Source organism: Miniopterus schreibersii, assembly GCF_964146895.1.
Source record: "Miniopterus schreibersii genome assembly, chromosome: 2".
NCBI classification, from domain to species: domain Eukaryota; kingdom Metazoa; phylum Chordata; class Mammalia; order Chiroptera; family Miniopteridae; genus Miniopterus; species Miniopterus schreibersii.
The window spans coordinates 81,400,834-81,423,048 of NC_138102.1; the positions used below are offsets into that span (position 1 = coordinate 81,400,834).

Sequence of the window (22,215 nt, forward strand, 5' to 3'; positions counted from 1 at the left end):
TTAGAAGCCAGCAGTGCAGGTTGGAATTTGTGTCCCATGACACTTACTAAAAGTAACTTGCTCTTAACTCCCATTACCTTGAACAGATATTAACCACATTATAATGACTATTTGAGTAAGTGTTCCACACCTGCTCCACCCTGCAAGAAGGGTTAGGAAAGGTAGATATCCCTTAAAGCTAGATAGAGCAGAGGTGTCCCATAGTGGGTGGTAATTAAGCAGGTCTTTAAACTGGAGAGGATTGGGGCAAGTGGAGATGGTGGTGTGAAGGTAGGGATGGCAAGTGGGGCCAAGGAAGAATTCTGGACAAGGGAAAGGAACAGGGATTTCCTAGGGTTTGTGAGGAGGATAATTACAATATCCATGGACCTCGTTCCTGGAACCACAGGGCAATTCATTCTCTCTCTCTCTCAACAATATTCTTATCACTCACTCAATGAATGCATATCTAAAATTGATGAAAATGGCTATATGGAAAGTCTCAGAGCTTATCTAAGATATGGGTCTCCAGAGCATAATTGGCAGGTAGAAAGCAGATGGATAGGGTAAGAATATTGTTCTCTTCCTACCGATGACAGTTGTTTCTATGTTATAAAAATGAGCGTTCTCCTTGTGGTCCTAGCTTCCAAAGTTTTTGAAGGTTATTCCTATTTGTTAGTACTGCTTTCTCAGCAAACTGATCAAAGAATTACATTGATTATTTAGATTTTACAAGCTTAAGGCTTTCATAAATCAGGGTGATCTGAACCTAAAGATATGTAAAGATATGTCTTATTTTGCCCTAACTCCTTGGTTCAGCATCCCAGATACATTTACTACGTCTGTACAGTCCCACCTTTGATGAGACCTTCAGCTGGCAGTCAGTTCTGTTTCTCTTTCAATGTTCTCTGCCAACCTTTTCTGTGCATTAAGAAAATGGAACCAGGAGAGGACTGCGTTGTTTGCTAAATGGAAGTTATATTCAGCATTGAGGCTTTGGATGCAGGAGAGGGGCATTCAAAAGCACAGACTTTCCTTCCTTTTGAAAATGACAGTTAAACTGATATTCAGAACAACAGTGAGAAAGTACTAATTCATTTAATATATGAAAGTTGGTAAAATAAATGAGGTGGGCAGTCATTTACATAAAGCACTTAGAAACTCTTCCCTCTGGAACAGCAGACTTTGGGGAGATCTATTTTCTTTTTTTTTTTGGTTTTCTGCAGTTCCCTCCACTCTCTCTAGTTCTGCCTCCAGGAAGAAATATGCTCCCAAGAGCTGGGAATCTTTCTGTCTGAAGGCCAAGAGGAGACCTTAACACTGTGATGTGCCCCCTCCTTCCTCTTTCTGAACTCCATGCTAGATCTTCAGTAAAGATTTGAGGCTTTTTGCAAGCTTTCAACTCTGAGGTATTTTGGAAAACTGCAATTTTGTTTGTTCTCTGCTGTATGCATGTGGTTTCTTAAAATACAAGTGTGACTATTTTCTGCATCTTTTCCATAGCAAACATTTCCCCCTCAACTATAGGCTCCAAAAATGGGTTCTCAAGTGCCCTTGGCATGCAGTCTCCTTTGGAATGCTCATGGAGAGTGACTGCCTCTACAATGAACAACCCCTTGCAATTTTGAGGCTTTCTGGGTCAATTCTAACCTTGCCTTGGGGTTTGTCCCTCATGTGTCCAGCAGCCAGACATGCCCAGTGCATTACACATTTTCCAGCAAGCCATGTAATATTATTGAATTACTATGAAACTTAATTTGATGCTGGTGAGGGGGGTCTATAAAATAGCACTTTGGGTAGTTTTTACCAATAAAATAGCAATTTGTGGAAGACCATTAGTATGTAGCATGGACCCTGAAACTAGATTATTTGGGTTTGAATCCCAGCTTTTCAGCTTTTTTTTGGGTAGTCATTTTATTGTTTCTTTTTACAGTTAAATTTTTGATCCATCTGGAATTCATTTTGGTATAAGGAGTCTAGTTTGGATCTAGCTATTTTTTAATGATTATTTTTATTGTGGCAAAATATACGTAAAGTAAAATTTACAATTTTAACCATTTTCTGTGGCATTCAGTACATTTACAATTTCAGTGGCATTAAGTACATTTACAGTTTTTTCACTTTTTAGCTGGGTGTGATAGGTCAAATTATTTTACCTCTCTGTGTCTGTTTCTTCCTCTGCAAGTGGGGTTAACACTTCCATTAAGCTTTTATGAGATGGCTAAATCATAGAAGACACTTGTTGTGCCCAGGACACAGTGAGTGCTCAATAATGGTTAGTTGCCATGATGACTTACAGTACCAGCAGGCCCACATTTGCTAGTTAGAAACTGTTAATGAGCTGGTGCCATATGTATGATGTGTATATAGGAATGCATACATGGTGGTGATTATTGCCCACTGAATCAGATTGAAGACCTAGAGAATTCTCATTGCAAATACTGGATAATTCTGTATTATTTTTTTGTCCCCTTTAGGACTAATGTACAGTTTGAACTTAAGAGGAAAAATGAATTTGTAAGAATTGGGTTTCAAATTGCAAAGCAATTAGTAATGAAAAGGTAAAACCTAGTGTGTCTTTAAGTTTAAATCATAATGCAAGAGGCCTAAAGAGGGTAGATCCTGAATATATTCCAAAAAGCCCTTTCAGAGCTTTTAATGAAAGCTCTTTAAAAAAATGCAAGAAACAATTTGTTATTTATGAACCCTAGGTGACTAAATCGTGTGATCAAAATGAGATGAAAAGGAGAAGTCTCAAAAGAATAAACATTTTGTTTACATTTAAATATTCTAGAAATTGTATGCTTAAAAAAATAATATACTAGTTAAATATATGTTCTTTAATAATTTAGATAAACCACATTTTTATTATAGTTTCTAGTAAGTGATAATGTGAAAGTTTTTATTTTATTATCACCAATCTTATTATTTTTTAGTTCAGCAGAAGTGTCCAACTAGATCTGTAAAAGAGGATGCAGAAACCATCTCAAATAAGCTATTTCTAGCTTTAAAATTCATGTTCCTACAATGGAATATACTATATTCAGTCACCATCACAAAAATGTCTTTCTTATCAGCACTGCCGTAGCTAAATGTGAACTTTAAAAATTGGAAAACCAGGCACTTTGTACACAGTTCACTCTTTGTTTCATATTTTTGGTCCACAGGAAAAAAAATTGTCCAAGGAAGTATTTCTGGAGAGAGTCAAACTTCTCAATTGCCTTGGTAGCTTAGCCTACAATATTTTTGTTGTTTTAGGAATTGATGCTGATCCTAAGTATAACTGAAAGAATACTCATTTCTAAAGCATGGGTCACGATGGGTTTCTAAAAACTGAGTGATAATGTAGCCATTAAATGCTGTTATTATATTATACACACTTGGTCTGGGTGTCAGTATAATACCATCATTATCATTGAATTGTGTAATAAACATGTGGGGGCATAGTGCTGTAGTGGAAATAACACTGGATTTTGGTTCAGGAAGTCTGAATTCCCTTGGGCCTTGGAACCAAGCCATGGGTTTCAAGAAGTTGTGATGGGAAAGAGAAAGGCATTGACTTTGTGGTAGCAGCTGTTAGAAGGTGTTTTTTTTCTAGCTCATTTTCTTTCCTCATTTTTCACATTTTTTGAGGATGACATCATGTATGGCCACTCCTTATTTATATGCCAATGTCTTTAAAGCCTAAATTTTAGCCAAGACTTTCTCATGGACTCCAGATCTATAATTCAATGGTTAACAACCCACTCTCCTTGGCTGCTTCATAGATATCTTAATTAATTAATGTCTTAATTAATGTGTCAGAAACTAAACTCATCTTGATTCTCCTCTCCCACCATTATCCACAAACCTATTTTTCTGCATTCCTTTTGAGCAAGTAGCATACCCCAAGGCATTCACTCAAGCCAGAAACCCAAAGTTGCCCTCAGTTCTTTCTTTTTCCTCACTTTCTATATTGAACTGACCACTAAGCTCTGCCAATTCTACCTCATAAATGTCTCCCCTATCCGTTTCCTCCTCATGATGATGATGAATGACTATGATGATGGTGGTGGTAGTTATGTCCATTCCTCCACATCAGCTATATTGGCCTTACTTCAGGTGCTCCTCATTTCTCCCCTGGATTTTGTGGCCACTCTTTAACAACTGGTTCCATGGATCCCTGCTGAACATCTATCCTGTGTGCCTCAGCCATAATGCCAGTAGCAGTTCCTCAAACATATACCCCACCACTGCATTCTTCATCTAGGCTGCACCTGTTAGTGTGGAGGGAATTATCCACTCTACCCCTGGCAATCTCCCAGACACCTGTCCAGTGCCTCAGCTAATAGATGAATGCCTCTTTGAAGCCTTTCTCAAGCTTTCAGACTGAGTTGATAATTAACCATGCTGTAAATCCAGATCTAATTCATTGTACTTTTTTTTTCTTATTTCTCAGCCTCCTCTGTTGGACTGAGTTATCTGAGGTTATGAATTAAGTTTTAAATTCATATCACTATATATAGTATCTGGCATGGTATGTCTGGCTCATCAAAAAAAATCCAGTGAGCGACTGTGTGGATGGTTTTTCCTGAGGTGGGAGGGGCTTGGGAAGGTGCCACACAGCCCTTGGAATCTTCCTCCAGCATCTATGACTAACTGCTGAGCAGGCTTACATGGTGTAACTGCTTTGGCTCTTCCCAGTTAGATATGTGTTCTGGGACCAGAGCTGCAAAATATGTCAATATATGTATTTTTTATCATCTCCAGATTGAGCTTTTTGATAGGCAAAGTTACTAAGGTTGAATACAACCAATCTAACACAATGAATTATACACATTTCTATCAGGCATCTGTACGTATCATACCCATCTCAGTAGTCTCACTTTCAGTTCATGACCACAAACTTCAAGTGGGTGTGTAGGGCCACCTGCCACTCTACATTTTTCTAGTGTCTTTCCTTTACCAACTTTCTTATCAACTACTTCATACTTTGTCCCTCCTTAAACCTTTATCTTTTTTCCTTCATCCCTCCCTCTCAGCCATTTCGGGCTTGCAGGCAATCAGAAGGGAACTTCCCTGTGTACCTCTCACCCCATCTTCTCAGTTATTTGCAGCTGTGCTGTATCCACTGCTTTGCCTCCTTTGCTAGAGAAGACTTGCTTCCTGTGGAAGGTCGCCACATCTGCTTGAGCACAAGATCCCATTCCCTCCCACCTTCTTAATAAAATCACTTCATCAACAGTCTTTTTCCTTTTCTGTATCATCAGTTTCCCCTCTTCCAAGTAATTCCCATCAGCATACAAACATACTAATATTTCTTCCCCTAATATCATGTCCCCTCCAGCTTCCATTCCATTTCTCTCTGCTCCCCTTTATCACAAGGTGTCTTGATTTACCTAAACTCATTGTCACCTATTCCTCTCTTTCCATACTCTGTCTCTGAAAATTTTAAAAAATATATGGTAAAATACACATAAAAGATACCGTCTTAACCATTTTTAAGTGTAAATTTCTGTAGTAAGCACATCCATATTGTTGTGCAACTGCTCTCCAGGACTCTTTCATCTGGTAACACTGAAACTCTATACCCATTAATCAATAACTCCCCATTTCTCTCTCCCCGCCCCCCCCCCCCCCCCGCCAGCCTTTGGCAACAACTCTTCTTTCTGTCTCTATTAATTTGACTACTCTAAGTAGTCCTTTTATTCTCTCTTGAACTCACTTCCATCAGGCTTTGCTCCTGCATTCCCCTGTACTTCCTAAGTCACCTGTGGCCTCCACTTGGCTGGATGCAGCAGTCATTTCTCAGTCTTGGTCTTATTTGACCCAGCAGCAGCACTCCTCCTTGACTGTCTTCACTTGGTTTTCAGGAGATCGTGCTTGTCTGGGTTTTCTTCCTTCCTCAGACAACATGCCTTTTTAGTCTCCTCCTCATTCCTCCCACTTTGGGGGTGCCCCAGAGGCCTGTGCTTGGCCCCCTTCTCCACTTTAACTGAAATCCTTGGTGATCTTGTATACTTATGTCTTTAGTGCCATTTAGTCTAATAACTCCCACCATTTGTATCTCAAGCCTGGACTCACCCCTGGAGCTCCAAACTTGTGCACTTCCCTACCTGATATCTTCACTTGAATAACAAATAGGCATCTCAATATTCCCATCTCCAAAATGAACTCTTCTTGCAGGCTTCTGCGTCTCAGGATGACAACTTCGCTCTTACTTCCTGAAGCCAGCATTTGAAGTCATGTTTGACTGCTCTTTTTCTCTCAAACTTACATCCAATCGGCAAATTTAGTTAGCTCTACTTTCAGATTTAACCTGAATCAGACCACTTCTCATCACTTCTGCTCTACCACCTAGGTGTGCCCATGATTTTATCTTGCCTGGATTATTGCGGTAGCCTCCTCACTGGTGTTCCTGCCACTCACAAGCTATTGTCAATACAATGTCTAAGAGCCTTTTAAGAGGTCAGCCATACCCTGCTCAACACCGTCCAGTGGCCGGTAAATGCCAAGTCTTTACAATAGCTGAAAGCCCTACTTGAACTGCTACCCCATAGCCTCACTGGTCTTAGTCTCTTGTTTTCTCACCGTCTGCTGGAGCCCTACAAGCTTCCCTGGTATCTCTGCTGGATATCACCCTTCTTCTCCCTTAGGGCTTTTCCATTTTCTCTTTACTTTGGGGGAGGTGCTCAACCCCCTCGATATTCCAATGACTTCCTCTCTTACTTCCTCCAGTTCTTCATTCCAGTGGTCACTTATTTGTGAATTCTCTTTGGTCACCCTGTTTCAAATTGGAGTCCCCTTCTTCATACTTCTGATTTCCTTTTTCTTCTTTACTTTTCTCTCTAGCATGAACCCCCATCTAACATACTATATATTTTACCTATTAGTTTGGTTTAGGTCCCCTCACTAGAATGTAAGTTGTAGAGGGCAAGTTCACTGCTGTTTGCCCACTGCTCAGAACTATTCATGGCCCATAGTGGGTGCATAATAAGTATTTGTTGAATGACTCTATAGAGAAGAAGCTTTTCCAAGCAGAAAAGCATAATTAGTTGTCTATTTCACTCTCTTAAAATTACAGGCTTAATTTCAAATTTCAAGTTTTTATTTTATCCAAAAGATAAAGCTGAATTTATTCCCCCAAACAATGTATCTATTTTCAAAGAAGCACATACAAACAAAATCATAATTAAGCTGCTCTGAACTTTTTATACACATATACACAATATCATTAGTGGTAAAAATAGTATTTCCATTATGTACAAGAAAATTACTATGTATTTTCAAGTAAACTCATAAAATTTTTTTCTTGTGAATATTAAATTTAAATTTTACAGTGGCTTTAGATTTCCTGAATCATGTCTACTTTAAAATATCACTGGTAATATCTTTGAGGTTTTTTGATAAAGTGTGTGGTGGCACAGAACTTGTGGGCAGATATAGAAATTTTGCCTCATTTGAGATTAATCAACTTCTGATGTAATTAACACCATGTGGTATGAATTTTGAATTCTATATAATTTCTACTTCAAAATGATGGCTATTATCCTCACTCTACTTTATATTTAACACAAGTATTTGGAAAATGTGAATGATGGGTTATCTGGCTAGTGGAACTGTGACTTACTTCACAGTTAACAAAAGGGAATATTCATTTCTTTGTCTTGGAACTTTTATGTACTAATATGTTTCCATGACATTTAGAAAGTCTCTTGGAAGATCAGTAGTGCTATCTTTGATTATTAAAGATCATACATGGTCTCATGCCTGAGATTATTTACATTATAAAAAAATGATAATATTTGATTTGCCTCTAAAAAGCTCTTCTATTAAAAGATGAAAATCAATTAAGAGATGAACTCAACAACATATGCGCAAGTGCTGTGTAAACTATAAAAGCACTCTATCGTCTTTACCTTTGGAGGACAGTATTAACTTTTCTAATGCTTTTATTTCCTTGTTTTTGGTGGGGTTTTTTTTCCTTTCTATTTTTAAAGTGCATAATAAAAACTCTAAGTAGTTGATGGTTGTATTAACTAAAGTTAAATATACTGTATCATAGTATATTTGATTTTAAAAGCTTCCAATAAAGGTAAAATCCTGGAAAAACTTTATGGTTTGGTCATTTTTTATTATAAAGGGCTTTCTTTCCAGCAAATAACATTTCTTTTATGGTGAGAGTTTCAATATTTATGTAGTCATCAACTCCCAACAGTGCATTCGTTCATTCTTGATAGTAAGCCTGGAATGATAATAAAACTTTAGCAAGACTGAGACTATAGAGTTCAGAGTTGACTTCTCTGTCCTCTTCGCCGCTCTCTTTACCGAAAGTCTGCTCTCCTCCTCTGACCCCAACCTAGCCTGTAAGCTTGGACGTGCAGGAGGTCAATGTTCCTTAGAGCCCTTGTGGCTCACTTTCCTTGCATTCCCAAATTACTCATCTTGTGGGATTTGTCAGATCCCTTTCTTAATCGCTAGTAACTAGTCTTCCTCTAGCTACAGAATGACAAAGACTCTGTGAACTGGCTGGTAAGTGACTGTCATCAGCTGTTCAGCTTTAATCAAGTAACAAGATACTTCATCATGTGCGTTAGTGAAGGGCCCTATGAGCTCTATAGTCTCGCAGGGAAAGTTTCAGAGACTGTTCTCTCTTTTGCACCCCAGATTGCCCAGTCTCCAGCCTTACCCTCATACCAGCTGACCAACTTGCACTTAGTCATCTTTTCCTGGGGGCTGGTCCCACATACTACCCAGTTCCCTGCCCAAGGTCTCAGGAGCCCTGTTTCCGGCAGAGCTCCATGCCTTATTTCCTTTGGGCTCCTCTGCACACTGGGAGACCCCTGTTTCTGTCTCTAGAATTTAAGTATTGGGCTTTGTCTCTCTTCCTTTCTATTCCTGTGAGATTGTTAGAATAGAAGCCATGTCCTAATTATATTTGTTTATTCAACTATCATTTGTTGACTTTCTAGGCACTGCTTACTGCTTTGTACGCATCATCTCACTTCTTCCCAACATTTATAATGAGGTGCAAATGTATCAAACACACATGATTGGCACCGTGATGAGTAAGGGCCATCTATCTATCTATCTATCTATCTATCTATCTATCTATCTATCTATCTATCTATCTATCTATCATCTATCTATCTATCATCTATCTATCTATCTATCTATCATCATCTATCTATCTATCTATCTATCATCTATCTATCATCTATCTATCTATCATCTATTATCTATCTATCTATCTATCTATCATCTATCATCTATCTATCTATCATCTATCTATCTATCTATCATCTATCTATCTATCTATCTATCTATCTATCTATCTATCTATCTATCTATCTATCTATCTATCTATCATCTATCTATCTATCATCTATCTATCATCATCTATCTATCATCTATCATCTATCTATCTATCATCTATCATCTATCTATCTATCTATCTATCTATCTATCTATCTATCATCTATCTATCTATCTATCTATCTATCTATCTATCTATCATCTATCTATCTATATCTATCTATCATCTATCTATATCTATCTATCATCTATCTATATCTATCTATCATCTATCATCTATCTATCTATCATCTATCTATATCTATCTATCTATCATCTATCTATCTATCTATCTATCTATCTATCTATCTATCTATCTATCATCTATCATCTATCTATCTATCATCTATCTATCATCATCTATCTATCATCTATCATCTATCTATCTATCATCTATCATCTATCTATCATCTATCTATCTATCTATCTATCTATCTATCTATCTATCTATCTATCATCATCTATCTATCTATCTATCTATCTATCTATCTATCTATCTATCTATCTATCTATCTATCATCTATCTATCTATATCTATCTATCATCTATCTATATCTATCTATCATCTATCATCTATCTATCTATCATCTATCTATCTATCATCTATCTATATCTATCTATCTATCATCTATCTATCTATCTATCTATCTATCTATCTATCTATCTATCTATCATCTATCTATCTATCTATCATCTATCTATCTATCATCTATCATCTATCTATCATCTATCTATATCTATCTATCTATCTATCTATCTATCTATCTATCTATCTATCATCTATCTATCTATCATCTATCATCTGTCTATCTGTCTATCATCTATCATCTATCTATCTATCTACCTGTCATCTAATCTATCATCTATCTACTATCTATCTATCTATCTATCTATCTATCTATCATCTATCTATCTATCTATCTATCATCTATCTATCTATCATCTATCTATCATCTATCATCTATCATCTATCATCTATCTATCATCATCATCATCTATCTATCATCATCTCCCTATCTATATCTATCTGTCTATCTATCTGTCTCTCTATCATCTATGTTTATCTATTGATCAGTGGGTGAAGCTAGAGAAAACTGGTAGGTAAGGTGAGTGCTTCTTGAGTGGTACTTGATCATAGAGTTGCATAATCATACTCATGGTGCAGATATGCTGTTTGTCCCTATGTGATTCTCTAAGGCTGTCCCCTTTACTCAGGCTTCCAGCCCTGGAGAGCTAGTAATTTCTGTTCTTCTAGGAAATTTTAAGTACCGGGATAATGTCTATATTTTGCAACCAATTTTAAAAACAGTCATTTTTTAAATTTCAATAAATATAACGGTAGCATAAAATTTACCATATTAACCAAGTTTAAGTGTACAGTTCAGAGGCATTAAGTACATTCATACTGTTGCACTATCATCACTACTCCATCCACAGAATTTTCTTCCTCTTGCAAAACTGAAATTCTGTACTTAAACAGTAACTCTCCATTCTGCCTTCCGCAGCTCCTGACAACCACCATTCTGCCTTCTGTTTCTTTGAGTTTGACTGCTCTAAGAACCTCATATAAGTGGGTTCATACAATATTTGTCTTTTTGTATCTGGCTTATCTCACTTAGCATAATGTCCTCAAGGTCCATCCATGTTGTAGCATATGGCAGAATTTCCTTCCTTTTTAAGGCTGAATAATATTTCATTGTATGTTCACACATTTTTCTTATCTGTTCATCCCTCCATAGATACTTAGGTTATTTCCTCTTTTTGGCTATGGCAAATAATGCTACTTAACGCATTCATGTTTTATAAGAAAATTAGTATTTCCCCTTCAAATTACTATTTCCATTGTAATGGTGATTACTATTGATAGGCTGTTTTTATTATGTGTAAGAGCCAAAATTCTCTTTAAGCAAATGGGAAATGATTCATTGTGTAGTGAAACCTTAGCTAAACAGAATTGCCTGGAAATGAGTGGGTCATTACAGAGAAGCTGCAATGACCTAAAATGTTTTTGTTTTGAGTAGTTTTACATGAAAACATTAAAAAATTAGTTACACATTTTCCTGCTCTCTTGAACAGAACCTTTTAAACACATGTAATCTTCAAATACATTAACTGTTTCTAGATTATTCAGCATTGTATTATTTTTGTGCTACAACTATATTGTGCTATATTTAAATGGGGCCTGACTTTACATTTGTCAACAGATGGCTGTTGGTGCCAATTCAGTGCCAAGAGGAATCCCCAATTTGGGGTGTGGTGAAGAAGAAAACTATTCAGTGCAAACTGCTTAATTGTGATACAGAACAGCTGTCAGGTGGCACTGGGCCTAGGCCCTTCTCAGCTAGACAGCTCTGCTTTGCTCTGGTCCAGAGACACATCTTAATGTTTTAGTTCCAGCTGGAAAACACAGTTTTCAGTTTTTGGTGGAAAGGGAAAGTTTGCTCTCTGAGCCAGAGGGAAACTGAAAGAAGTCTCCACACCTGGTTCCTGATTGGTCATCCATGCAAATGAGGACTCCAAATCCTCATAGTTTGTTCCAAAAATCACCGCTCTGATTGGTCAGAGTGGAGCCACTGTGATTGGTCGGTGAAGATGCTGATGTAGGGTGGGGGGAGAATACAGCTTTGCAGCTCTGATTGGACAAGGAAAGTCTCAATCCTTTTGGTTGAAATAGCATTCCAGGAACTCCTTTGTAAGGACTGGCTGAGATTTCAGGAACAGTGCAGGCAGGGAGTTCAATGCAGGGCTTGCTTGAGAGGCCCCTGTTTAGGAATGACTGCTGGGTTCTGTTTGTAAATTTGAACCCAGTTTGCCATCAGGAGCCTTTCTTTGTGGATATCTTTTTCTCAGGATCAACACATTACAAATTTTTAAATTTAAAATACTTAAATTTTAAAATACATGTAGATATTTGTTAGAAGTGTACTTTTTAAGTCTATTTTTTAAATATAGCTCTATTGATTTCAGAGAGAGGAAGGGAGAGGGAGAGATAGAAACATCAATGATGAGAGAGTCGTCAATGATTGGCTGCCTCCTGCACGCTCCTGACTGGGGATCGAGCCCGCAACCCAGGCATGTGCCCTGAACGGGAATTGAACTGAGATCTCCTGGATCCTAGGTTGATGCTCAACCGCTGAGCCACGCCCAGCCAGGCAGAAGTGTGCTTTTTAATGGTTACCTCTCTTTTCCTTATCTATTTGTGTTTGCTAAAGTGCTATGGAGCTGGAACAGTCAATAATAGCATTTCTTAGAATTGTGTTTAAGAGTAAAAAGCTTCTGAGTGAGCCTTTTAAAATTTCTTTAAGTAAAATGATTGTACTTTGGGACAGGGATTTTTTCCCCCCACATCTATGCTTGTCCTCAATTTTATTTCTTTTTTTTTTTTAATTGAGTTTATTGAGGTGACATTGGTTAATAAAATTATATAGATTTCAGGTGTACAATTCTATAATACATCATCTGTAAAATTTTATTTCTTAGTATTTTTGCAACTCTGGATAGGACAGGTCTGATAAAGAAATCAATTTTTGCTATCAACATTTCAATAAATGGATTTGTTCAATAATAGCTACCTGTATGTAATTACCTGTTTAGTACTTTGTGTCCTTAATAGGTATCGCCTGCTAGTAAAATCACCTGGCTAAGAGTCTAATCTGTCATATGCTTCTTGGCATTTACCAAAACTAATTTCTATTTCTTATTTCCTCCTTTAGCCTTTGAAAGGAAAACTTTAAGCCAACTTATTTCCCCCCCCCACTCATAATACAGAATTATTTATTTCTAATTCTTTCAACTAAGATTTGTTATCATGAGGCATTGTGTGTATGGTGTGCTTCATGTGCTTGTCAGTTAGATTTGAAACTCCTTTCCAGCTCAGGCCTGATTTATTTTTTGTTTATTTATTGATTTTAGAGAGAGGAAGGGAAGGAGAAAGAAAGGGAGGGACTGTGGGAGGGGGAGAGAGAGAGAGAGTTGTTGTTCCACTTATTTATGCATTCATTTGTTGATTCTTGTATGTGCCTTCACCCAGAATAGAACCCTCAACCTTGGAGTATGGGGATGGTGCTCTCACCAACTGAGCTACCTGGAGTGGGCTCAGACCTGATTTCTTGCTACAAATCCTCAGAACCCAGCATTAGCCAAAACAGTGATAGAGGCTATTCTTGGAATGATTCTCTCTGTGCCAGGTGCTCTAAGGACTTTATCTGTGTCATCTCATTTAATTCTTTCAATAATTCAGTGGGGCCAGTACAATTAATATTCTTTTATTACAGGTGAAGAAACAGAGGCATAGAGAAATTAAGTAATTATTTCCTCATACACACAGCTAAGTGGTGGGACCATGATTTGAACTCAAACTGTTTGAACTAAGAACCTGTTTTCCTACTATATTCATTCAACAAGTATTTATTAAGCTCTTACTGTATACCAGTAAACCATACTGTATACCAGATCACAGTCCTCATAGAGAAAATAGAAACAAATGAACAATCATAACACATGAATAAATTTGCATACTATTTTAGAGGTTAAGTGCTAAGAAAAAAAGAAAACGTTGAACAGAATAAGGAGGTTAAGACTGATAAGCTGACAACTTTTTTATCCTCACCTGAGGTTATGTATTTTGACTTTTTTTTTTTTAGAGAGGGAGGAAGGGAGAGAAAGAGAGAAACATCGACCAGTTGCCTCCTGTATATACCGCAACTGGGATTGAACTCCCAACCTAGGTATGTGCACTGACTGGGTATCGAACCCCCAACCTTTGGTGTATGGGATGGTGCTCTAACCAACTGAGCCACCTGGCCAGGGCGTGATATGCTGTAAATTTAAGTAGGTGGTCAGGGAAGACCTCATGGTTCATAATGAAGAATTATTTAACAGATGTCTACTGTTTGACATGATTTTTTGTGTTGATCTCTTAGAGATGTAGCCTGAGATTTTGACTAACTCACTCAAAACTTTTAGGAATCCGCTTATTATTTCTGCCTGTTTAACCCTGAAGTGTTGGGTGTTTTATCTTTGTAGTCAAGGTTGAGTCAGCCTCTGGGCTCTGCTTCACTGCCTGGACAGCTTTTCCTACTCCAGTGTTTTCTTAAATGTGCAGATGCTGAGTCATGGAGCTGGGTGGGGTGTCTGTGCCCAGGGAGAAGGTGAAGTGAGGGGCAGTCATATACTGGGGCCATTGTGGAGGAAGTTGAGGAGGGATAGGAAGATATAACTGAGGTTCTTCTTGATGGACACCTACCTAGGTGAAGAGGGATATAGGTTGTTCAGAGAGGGCAACTGGCACCAGACCATCCTTCCACCTGAGGGACCAAGGTTGCAAGAGGGTTGCGATGGTCAGACATATATCACTTGGTCTTGGTGAAGCTGGATGTGATTCTGACTTCCAGCATTAGGCATTTTCTTCTGACTAGAAGAGAATACATTGCAGATGAGTTTCACAGCTGTCTCCTGTCAGCACTTCTGCTCTGTGGCTGTGGTGGCTGATAGCTCAGGATGTTGTTGCTGAAGAGCCAGGCACCATCCAGTTCCTCCAGAGGCACCGCTTTCATTTTTTATACAAAACATCATACCTCTAATGGTGCTAACTACACACAAGATTCCATTGGCAGTTTTCTACCTTCCCCTGCTTATTTTTATTCCTTTGGCTACTTTATTTTAGGGATTTGCTGAGCTTGTTTTGGCCATAACAGAACTTATTGTTTTATTTTTGGCTGCATGGCTTTCACTTGAACACTTCAATTAAGAAGCAACATGGGAGGACATGGTTCTGGGTTCCGGTTTGCTGCTGGGCTGTTTGCAGAGCTGTGGTATACCTCACTCCCCAGGGCAGGGCTAGGCCCCACCATGGGTTTGCAGCAGGAATGACAGTTTCCAACTTGCGGTGGGTGGAAGAAACAAGGCACCAATACACATGCCCTTCTTCTGGAGGAAATATTAGGAACCTGGTTAAAGACCACTTACTTTTAGTACAGAGCTCTGGGATCATGTAATGTCTCCGGACCAGGCATCTGAAATGTATCCCTAATTTTTTTTTTTTTTAATGAGAGATACCCACAGGAACAACTGAACTTCCCTTTATTACAGTGCTGTGAATCAATAGAGCAGGGCTTTGGTGTCATATCTAATGGTTCAATCTCTTGCTTCTGCCACTTAATAGTGTTACTGAACCAAAGTTCACGTGCTTTATGCTTCAGAAAGCCAAAACTCCTCTCACATCAGGGTTTGGAGTAAAGAAAGCTTTCCTGATGGAGAAGGCACGAACCAAGAAGATGGGAAACCTCAAGTTCATCTTGTTCGCTGGATGAGGCCAAGATTTTCAAGGGGCTAGGGGGATCAGTTATACACACAAATGCTGGTGGGGCAAATTTATATATATACACACACATATATATAATGTTTTTATTGATTTGAGAGAGAGAGGAAGGGAGAGAGAGGAAGGGAGAGGGGGAGAGAGAAGCATCATTGAGAGAGAACCATCAATTGGTTGCCTCCTGTGTGCTCCCTACTGGGGATTGAGCCCACAACCTAAGCATGTGCCCTGACTGGGAATTGAACCGGTGACCTCTTAGTGCACAGGGTGATGCTACAAGTAACTGAGCCACAACAGCCAGGGCTGTTTGCTAATTTTTAAATTTAAGACTTATGTCAGTACTTAGAAGGGATACGCATGTAATTTCCCTTGTGTGTACTTTCTTTATTTTAAATAAGAATTTGGAAACTTTCCTCTTTTTTTTTTTTATATGGTTTGGAATAGTTTAAATATTATCAGAATTGTCCCGTTAGAATTTCTTAGAATTTCTCTCTGAAGTCATCTAGGCCAGTTTTTGTTTATGTATTTGTTGGCAGGATAGTCATGAAGGTAGCTCTTTGACTTTTATTTCATTATAGTATTGACCTATTTAAGTTTTTTGTGCTTTTTTGTTTGTTTGTATGGAGTGTGGTTCCTTAAGTATACATTATATGTTACTTACTAAACATCTTCAAGTTGTACTGATTGAGTCCCTCCTAATAAAGTATAAGGTGGTCTGTTGTTATTGAGTTACTGTTTTTGAGAGTGGGGGCTCTTTCCTTACAGTGTTTTATGGTATTTGTGAATGTCTACCATTCCCAGATTTAGACATTAAGGACTATTCTATATTTTTGTTATTGAGATGGTGACATTATAAACTTTATGTGTGCTTACATTGCTCAGTAGGTCAAGAGAACATTTGGCCAAGAGAGCCCAGTTTTACTGCAGGTCATGTGGCAAACACAGTGTCAGTCCTTAACAGGTACAACTGATTTATGTCCTTCTTGTACATTGTAGGCATTCAGTAATCCTAGTGAATGACATATTTGTTTAGCATCTACTATGTGTTTGCTTGAGGAAGATATAAAAGTCATATTCCAAGAGACAATACATGTTATGAATGCAGAATTGAATTAAAGAAATTAAATGTTGTGATAAATATACATATTCAGATATATTAAAGGATATAGTTTTACATTCTTGTCTAGGGGAGAATAACTTTGAAATAATTTTCAGATAGATTGAAAAGTAAATATTGATTCAGTTACCTTTCTTTCTGGCCTGAATTTACAAATTAATAAAGAGAACTAAAACTATTTTCAGCAGTATTTTTGTTTTTCCATGTGACTTGGGCAAATATGCTACTAAATGGAGATCACAATGTAATACTAAGAACCGCACAAAAAATGATAATGTTGATCTAAATGTAGGCTATAATGATTATTTTAAAACATGTTAAGAAAAAAGTATGATAGTTGATAAAATTGTATTGGATTATGTTGAAGATTTAGTGACAAAATATTCTTTCTTTTTCTCACAGATTTATCTAAAAACAGACTGGTTGAAGTTCCAATGGAATTGTGCCACTTTGTATCACTGGAAATTCTTAACCTATATCATAATTGTATCAGAGTCATTCCTGAGGCCATCGTTAACCTGCAAATGCTGACTTACTTAAACTTGAGGTAGGTTAACTCTAAAGGGTAGAATACAATTCAAATAAAAATATGCTTTTATTCCTATCAGGATTTTTTCTCTTTCCAATCGCTGATCACCTTTTGAAATAAATCACACAAAGATCATTTAAGAAATATCTTTTGTAATACATTTGTAGTGCCATTAATATTGTTTTTGGCCCTAGACTTTTCTGAATGTCAATATAACAAGATGTTTTTGCTTTTTAAAAATAATTTATATGGCATCATTTACACGTTTTGTCTCTTTTTTAAAAAAAATGTTTTTATTGATTTTAGAGAGAGACGAAGGGAAAGGGAGAGATAGAAACATAGATGAGAGAGAAACATTGATCAGGTGCCTCCTGCACACCCCACACTGGGGATCGATTGAGCCTGCAACCCGGGCAAGTGCCCTGACCGGGAATTGAACCTCTTGGTTGCATGGGACCACGCTCAACCGAGTCACACCGACTGGGGTACTTTTTGTCTCTTTGGTGCTTGGAAGGTTGTTGATATATTGTCTTCAGGTATTGATGTAGATTTTGGAGGAGGAAGGTTAAGGGAAGTGAAAAAGACCATGGGGATTGGGACAAATCGGGGCCTTGATGGTCTTTGGGAGTTACTGGTTTCATTGTATTTGCTACCTAATCCTCACTTCAGGTCACCTGAGAAAGTTCAGGAGGAGCAGTGGGCAAATCTGGCAAGACATAAAGTTTGTTGTGTTTATAGCTCATTAAATTAGTTCAGTGTTTGCTGAGAATGGGTCAGTGGTCTGTATTGACTCTACTTATGCCCAATACCGTGTAACATATTAATGCCCTTGAATAGCCCTGAAGTTAAAAAAGCAATTATTTTAAGGCATTGATTTTAGACTTTGGGGCTGTGAGTATCAACTACGCTAGCTAGATTTCAGCTCCTTGTCTTCTAAATCCTTGACTCACATTTGGGATGTCATGAGAGAGAGGGGATTTCTTTTTTTAAATCCATCTGTACTGTAAAAACAAGGTTCCAAAGTTCAAGCCTGAGCATACCCTTCACTCCTTCACTTGGGTCAGTCACATGATTTTCGTATGCAAAAGTTAGCACTTGACTAGCAAGGTTTGTGCTATGTAACAAATATGCTAAACTTTAAAGTGCAAAATTCCCAGTGAACCAGGTATTGCATTAATTTATGATAGATAATAATGTCAGTTAATTTTAAGGTTTTGTTGTGTTTTTTTTGGTTGACCACTGAGAATTAGGGGTCTCCTGCTGCTCTCTTTTCAGTCAAAAATGGGTTTCCATTGCATTCATTAGGAATGCATGTCTTTTTCCTTGGAAGTGAAAACAATTATGTGTGTGTGTGTGTGTATATACATATATATATATATCTTTAATAAAACTTTTTATTATGGAAAAATGTCAAACTTATGCAAAAATGTCAAACTTACCAAAAAAAAGTACTATGATGAGTCCCTATGAACCCATCACCAACTTTAACAATTATCCACGTTAGCTATTTTTATTAACTCTATTCTGTCCATTTTTCTTATTTAAAATTTAGTTTAAAAGTATAAATTATGAAATATTCCAAACTTACAGAAAATAATAAAATAGAAACTCAAGTTCCCACCATTCCAATTTAACAATGTGGTATTGTGTAGTGTTTTAAATATACATAAATGTTGTCACACTGCACATAACCATTTGCAATAATTTCCACTTAACGGATATTAACATGTCACATTTTTTCAGATCTCCTACCTCCTCCCCCCCCACTATTGGTCCTGGGATCTTTATATTATCACATGCACAAAAGGCTTCATACTCTAACAGCAACTTCCCAGTAGTTAACCTGCTTTTTAAAAAATTTGGAGTTTACATCCTGTCCCCAGGTTTTTTTGTTCTGTTTTTTTTGTTTGTTTTTTTTTTTAGAATATTACATGAGCTAAGATAGGAGGGAAGAGGATTTGTTTGTCTTTCTGGGCCTTGATTTTCCTCAGCTAGAACTCCAGCTCTTTGCCCTCAAGCACATAATCGTCTGTTTGGACATGTTAGCCTGGTCTGGGAGAAAGGCATGCAAAAAGCTTGCCCTGCTAGAACTGCTGCTCGGGAAGACTGCTGATTCTGGAATTCTTTTTCCTTTCATTATATTACTTCTAATTTTTCTTTGATCATTTTTTGTTTAAAATTTCTTCCTCCTCAGGAGTCAGCTTGGCTTCCTTCTTGTGGCACAGGGGCAGTGCATGATGGGACTCCTACTGTCAGTACAGTGCGCTGTCAGTGGGCACCGTGCAGTTCTTTACTTGGGGCTTGGTGCATTGTAGACTTGGATGCATTCTAGGCAACATCAATAATTCTTGTTTTGTGTGTACAACTCTCTGAGCTCCAGGAGAAGTTGCCCACAAAACCCCTTATTGTTATTGTTATTATGTTAATTGTTGACTGTTAACTATCCTAGACTTATCTAAATAAAAGAAGTATGTGTCTATTCATTTACTTTTTATCCAATCCCAGAGATTTCCACACTTTGCTTTCTCCCATCTCCCTAATCTATCACCAGTGGATTTCATGTAACCCCCTTATGTCTCCTCTGATTGTAATGTATAAATAAAGTGCAAAGCTGCTATTTTCTGGAGCACTTTCTCAAGTCCATTGAGATTTTGCTTCCTGGTAATTGTCAATCAGTTTGGCTCAAATAAACTCATAAAAATTCTTACAGGTTTAGACGTTTCTTATGTAGACAGCTCACACTTCCTACTTTAATATTACCATATTTTAAGACATATTCCCTAGTGTTGAGTCATGATTCGTTTTATTTATTTATTTATTTATTTATTTATTTATTTATTTATTTATTTTTTAGTCCTCACCTGAGGATATGTTTATTGATTTAGAGAGGAAGAGAGAGAGAGAGAAACATTGATGTGAGAGAGAAACATTGATAGGTTGCCTCCTGAACATGCCCCAACTGGGGACTGAACCCACAACTGAGATATGTGCCCTGACCAGGAATGGAACCCACAACCTTTTTTGGTGTACGGGATGACTCTCTAACCAACTGATCCACCTGGCTGGGGCTGAGTCATGACTCTTTAAAGAATTTATAACTAAATGGAGAAAAGTAAGAAAAAGTATCTCTTACTTTTCAGAGGTATATTAAAAATGTAGATACATCCTCTAAACTTTTTGAAAGTCAGGGACTGTATATACATGTATAATTATTTTTGATATCTTTTATCAAATTTACTTCATGAACCTAAAATAGTAACATAGGACCAGCTTTTAAGTGACCAGAAGATGGTCATCTTGTTTATTAATTATAAAGCCATTAACTTCTGTTTCAATATTGGGTTTAGTTAAAATGTGTCTTCTAGGAATTGGACTCTTGAAATTGAATTATTTCTCTGGGAGTAATTTTGAGGTAGACTGTTATAATCACCTAAAAAATTTATTTGTATCTTATGGGATAGTAGGTGATTGTCACATATGTTTATTGTCAAGTATGTAATAATTACTAGAAAATGGCATCTAATTAAATTGCAAGTCTTGTAAGATGTTGAGTAATATCATCCACATCATAGTGGGTGGTCTGTGTGAGTTCTTCCTGTCCTCAAACTACCATCCCACTCCCAGCCACCCCCAAGCTGATAACCAGGAGTTCAGAATATTGTGCTTGTTTGTGATCATGATACATGTCCCCTCCACAACAACCAAGGTTGGACATTGTGGCTTTTTCATTTCTTTTCTACCCCTCATGAAAATTAAATCAACAAAATAGGATATATTTCTTCTTCAGTTTGGTGAAGAGGCATGGTGGACTTATGTTTACTTTTGGCCTTTGGAGGAGAGGCTGCTAGTCCGTTTACTTGAAAAAGAAGCAAGGACTTAGGATGCTGCAAACACACTGCCTTGTAGAAGAACTGAGTTTTCTTCCATCCAATTTATTTTCTATGATAGTTATAAATGGGAGACTATGTCAAAGAAAGCTTATATTCTAGACAGTATATAATCAAATCTTGACATTATCACTAGCTTATAGTGGGTAAGTCTATATAAATTTCAAAAAATTAAAGAAATACTGTAAATTATTTTTGAGCACACATTTAAGGTGGACTAATCAACAAATAAGCAAGTTCATCAAGTTTTAGATATCAGTACTTGAAAACACTTTCTTTTCTGTAGTACTTAGAATTTTTCCTCATATTTCTATTAACTAAGAATAGAAAGTTGTTAGTGAAGCAGTACAGAGAACCTACTTTTGAAATCTTCGCAGATTTCATGTCTCTGGACTTAAAATTAAACATGGTCTCATATTAAAATTTTCTTCTTTTTAAGTAAATAACATATAGAAATTACTAATTCTGTGTTTCAAAGTAGGAGAGGTGCCATATGGGAAACATTTAACATTGAGTGTACCCTCTGGGATGTATGGGCATTTCAGCAGAGTAAGGCCATGAATATTTGATGGTGATGTGATAATGATAACAACAAAGGTGGTGGAGGTGATGGTGGTGGTGGTGGTGATGGTAGTGGTGGTAGAGGTGGGTGATGTCACTGCCTACCCACTTGGCTGACAGGCTCTCTCAGGAATGTTACCTTTAAATGTCAAATGGTTGTGTGGTTCCAGGAACCTAATTCCTGTCTTTGACTAGAGATGGGTTTAATTAGCACATGTTAAAAGAAAAAAATCTCCACTGTTAAATGCAGTTAAAAACACTTCAGTGTTTTCTGCATTTTCTCACATGAACGGAATGTCATATTTATGGAAAACACCCATTTATTGTTGTTTATTTAGCCTCTGCTTGAAGAATCTGGGCTTTTAATCTTTGCTTCTTGGTGTTTGCAACAACAGGTTATATTAATTTAGTATATGTGCCACTGTGTCTTTTCCTGTTATAAAGGATCTTAACCCAAGAGATGTGGCCAGGAACAATAAAAGTGATTAAGCAA

The 22,215-nt window shown here is 37.3% G+C and overlaps 1 protein-coding gene across 5 annotated transcripts in view; it reads left to right on the plus strand.

Moving 5' to 3' along the window:
- LRCH1 (leucine rich repeats and calponin homology domain containing 1) overlaps positions 1–22,215 on the plus strand; it is a 196,492-nt gene that overhangs the window by 71,910 nt on the left and 102,367 nt on the right. For all 5 annotated transcript variants that reach the window (XM_081128065.1, XM_081128068.1, XM_081128066.1 and 2 more), the window contains exon 2: positions 17,148–17,292. In XM_081128065.1, the coding sequence (XP_080984191.1) occupies positions 17,148–17,292 (145 nt within the window). The remainder of the gene's footprint in view (positions 1–17,147; positions 17,293–22,215) is intronic.